General features: G+C 36.5%; 1 protein-coding gene across 1 annotated transcript; it reads left to right on the top strand.

Annotated features, from left to right (window-relative positions):
* Positions 1-153: 153 nt before the first annotated feature.
* Positions 154-1122, top strand: LOC103735103 (olfactory receptor 5K1-like). Its single transcript, XM_008834222.1, has one exon. The coding sequence runs from the start codon at positions 157-159 to the stop codon at positions 1120-1122; it is 966 nt and encodes a 321-aa protein (XP_008832444.1). The 5' UTR covers positions 154-156.
* The last annotated feature ends 1661 nt before the right edge of the window (positions 1123-2783 follow it).

Genomic DNA, 2783 nt, shown 5'->3' with positions numbered 1-2783 from the left:
GAAAGACAGCACTCAAAGTACGGGAGCTATAGTCCAGAAACAGTAGGTGATGTTTGCAGAAGAAATGCCTCTGTTTTGCAAAGAAACATAAGTAAAAAATTACAGACTCATGTTGTAATGTTATATCTTTTTCAGTTGTCAATGCAGAAGCTGGAGATGACTGAAGACAACTACTCCTGGACAGCAGAGTTCATCCTCATAGGATTTACAGACCACCCAGACCTGAAGATCCCTCTGTTCCTGGTGTTCTCTGCCATCTATCTGATCACCATGGTGGGGAATCTTGGGCTGGTGGCCTTGATCTTCACGGAACGTCGTCTTCACACACCCATGTACATCTTTCTGGGCAATCTGGCTCTGATGGATTCCTGCTGCTCCTGTGCCATCACTCCCAAGATGTTAGAGAACTTCTTTTCTGTGGACAGAAAGATTTCCCTGTATGAATGCATGGTGCAGTTTTACTTTCTCTGTCTTGCTGAAACTGCAGACTGCTTTCTTCTGGCAGCTATGGCGTATGACCGCTATGTGGCCATATGCAGCCCACTGCAGTACCACACCATGATGTCCAAGAAGCTCTGCCTCCAGATGACCACAGGAGCCTACATAGCTGGAAACCTGCATCCTATGATTCATGTAGGTTTATTGTTCAAGTTAACTTTCTGTGGGTCTCATGTAATCAAGCACTTTTTTTGTGATGTCCTTCCATTATATAGACTCTCTTGTGTTGACCCTTACATCAATGAATTGATGATTCTAATTGTTTCAGGGTCAATTCAAATATTTACCATTACTACAGTCCTGATATCCTATTTCTGTATCCTTTTCACCATACTCACAATGAAGTCCAGAGAGGGAAGGAGCAAAGCCTTATCTACTTGCGCATCCCACTTTCTGTCTGTGTCAATATTCTATGGGTCTCTGCTCTACATGTATATTCGGCCGAGTTCAGTAAATGAAGGAGATAAAGACATACCTGTTGCTGTCTTTTATACTCTAGTAATTCCTTTACTAAACCCTTTTATCTACAGTCTAAGAAATAAGGAAGTAATAAATATGATTAAGAGAACCATAAAAAAGAGGCAATTTTGTAAAATTCTAAAACCAAATCCTTTGGAAAATTAATTTGAGCATTAATAAATCTTTTGATACTAAAACAGCATAAAAGTGCAAGTTTGTAATCATGACATTAAATGATAAAATGATGATGGAATTTGAATCAAATTAGTTCAGAAGGAAAATGGTTTACTAAAATGTATTTCAAAGTCTAAGGAACTAGATTTCATTAGTAGTAAGACAATATAATTTGTCAGGTCTTGTCAAATCCAACAAGTGCTAAGCATACAGGTTAAGACATATTAATGGTAGCTTTCATTCAATATCATTGAAATTTTTCTTGATCCCAGATCATAAACTAAAATCTCAAAGTCATTTTAAGTTGTTTTAAATATTTTCTTAATACCATTGTTTGAAAGCAAACCATGTGCTTGTGTGTTGTTGTAACTTCACTTTAGTTTTTCAACATATTATTAGTTTTGTTCCTGTTTTCCCGTTTTAATATTTATCTTTATTTTATATGTATGATTGCTTTGCCTGCATCTATGTAAGTGCAATGCCTGTGGAGGCCAAAAGAGGCCTCAGATCTCTGGGAACTGGAGTTGCAGAAGGTTGTTAACTAATCTATGGTTACTAGGAACTGAAACCAGGAAGTCTACAAGAGCAGTCAGTGCTCTTAACAACTGAGCCATCCCTCAGGCCCTCAACATATTATTTTTGAATTTATGCTCATATAAACTACTCTGCAACAGTAACATCTTAATATCTAGTTTTAGTTATTTTAGTCCTAAGTTTTCTGAAAGTAGCTAGTTTCTTGCTTACCAACTTGAATTTAAAATAAAGTTCTTTGTTATAGTCTCCATCTGTTCCAAAAAGGAGTTTCTTCGACGAGTGGTAAGAAGTACAATTGTCAAAAAAAAAAAAAAAAGAGGTACAATTGTCTTGTCTATGATGTAAAGACACACATAAACACAGAGAATAAGTGACTGTGAGGTGCCCAGCCCTAAGTGATACATTTACAATGCAACCTCTACACCTAAGGTTCAGGGAACATCATGGAAAAGGGGTTGGAATGAAGGTAGGGTCAACACACCTACTGGTAGTTAATGAATTCTAGACATGATAGGGATACTACCCCTCTGAAATCTCTGTGTATAATGACAAAACCAGTTGACATGCCAACGTAGATGAGGAAAATTTCACAGAGTCTCACCTCAAGTTTAATAGTTACAGACAATCAATGGATGGTGGGAGAGGGACAACCAGTTTGCTACAGGGATAAGCTCCCTAGAGGTTATCTCATTCTGTTAGTAGCCCTAAACACAGGTATACAGGAGCATGTATAACATTAATAATCAAAGAAGAGGACAAGAAATTGGGAGGGAGCGGGGGGCGTGAGTGGAGTTGGAAGAGGACTGGAAAGAGTGGAAATTATGCAAATGCAATACTCATGCATGAAACGCCCAAATACAAAATTTATAATAAGTAAATAAAATGTTCATGTAAATGAAACACAAAAATAAATATATTCTTCATAAAGTAACTTAAAAATTTAATGTTTACTTAAAATTTGCTTACTTGTGCCTTACAAATGACATTTTTATTTTTATGTCTATCAAATTAAGATTTACTCCATATTATCAGTCCTTATTTGTTGAGCCTTAGAAAAGTAATGATACATTCATATTATTAATAAAATACGGAGATGGTGTAAAAGCATAAAAGAGGCC

Source organism: Nannospalax galili, unplaced genomic scaffold (assembly GCF_000622305.1).
Source record: "Nannospalax galili isolate Female #2095 unplaced genomic scaffold, S.galili_v1.0 scaffold177, whole genome shotgun sequence".
NCBI lineage: Eukaryota > Metazoa > Chordata > Mammalia > Rodentia > Spalacidae > Nannospalax > Nannospalax galili.
This window is presented reverse-complemented; position numbering and strand designations above follow the sequence as displayed.

What these genes read in the sequence shown, in the direction of transcription:
- LOC103735103 (XM_008834222.1), top strand. Translation starts at nt 157, where the DNA reads ATGACTGAAGACAACTACTCCTGGACAGCAGAGTTCATCCTCATAGGA.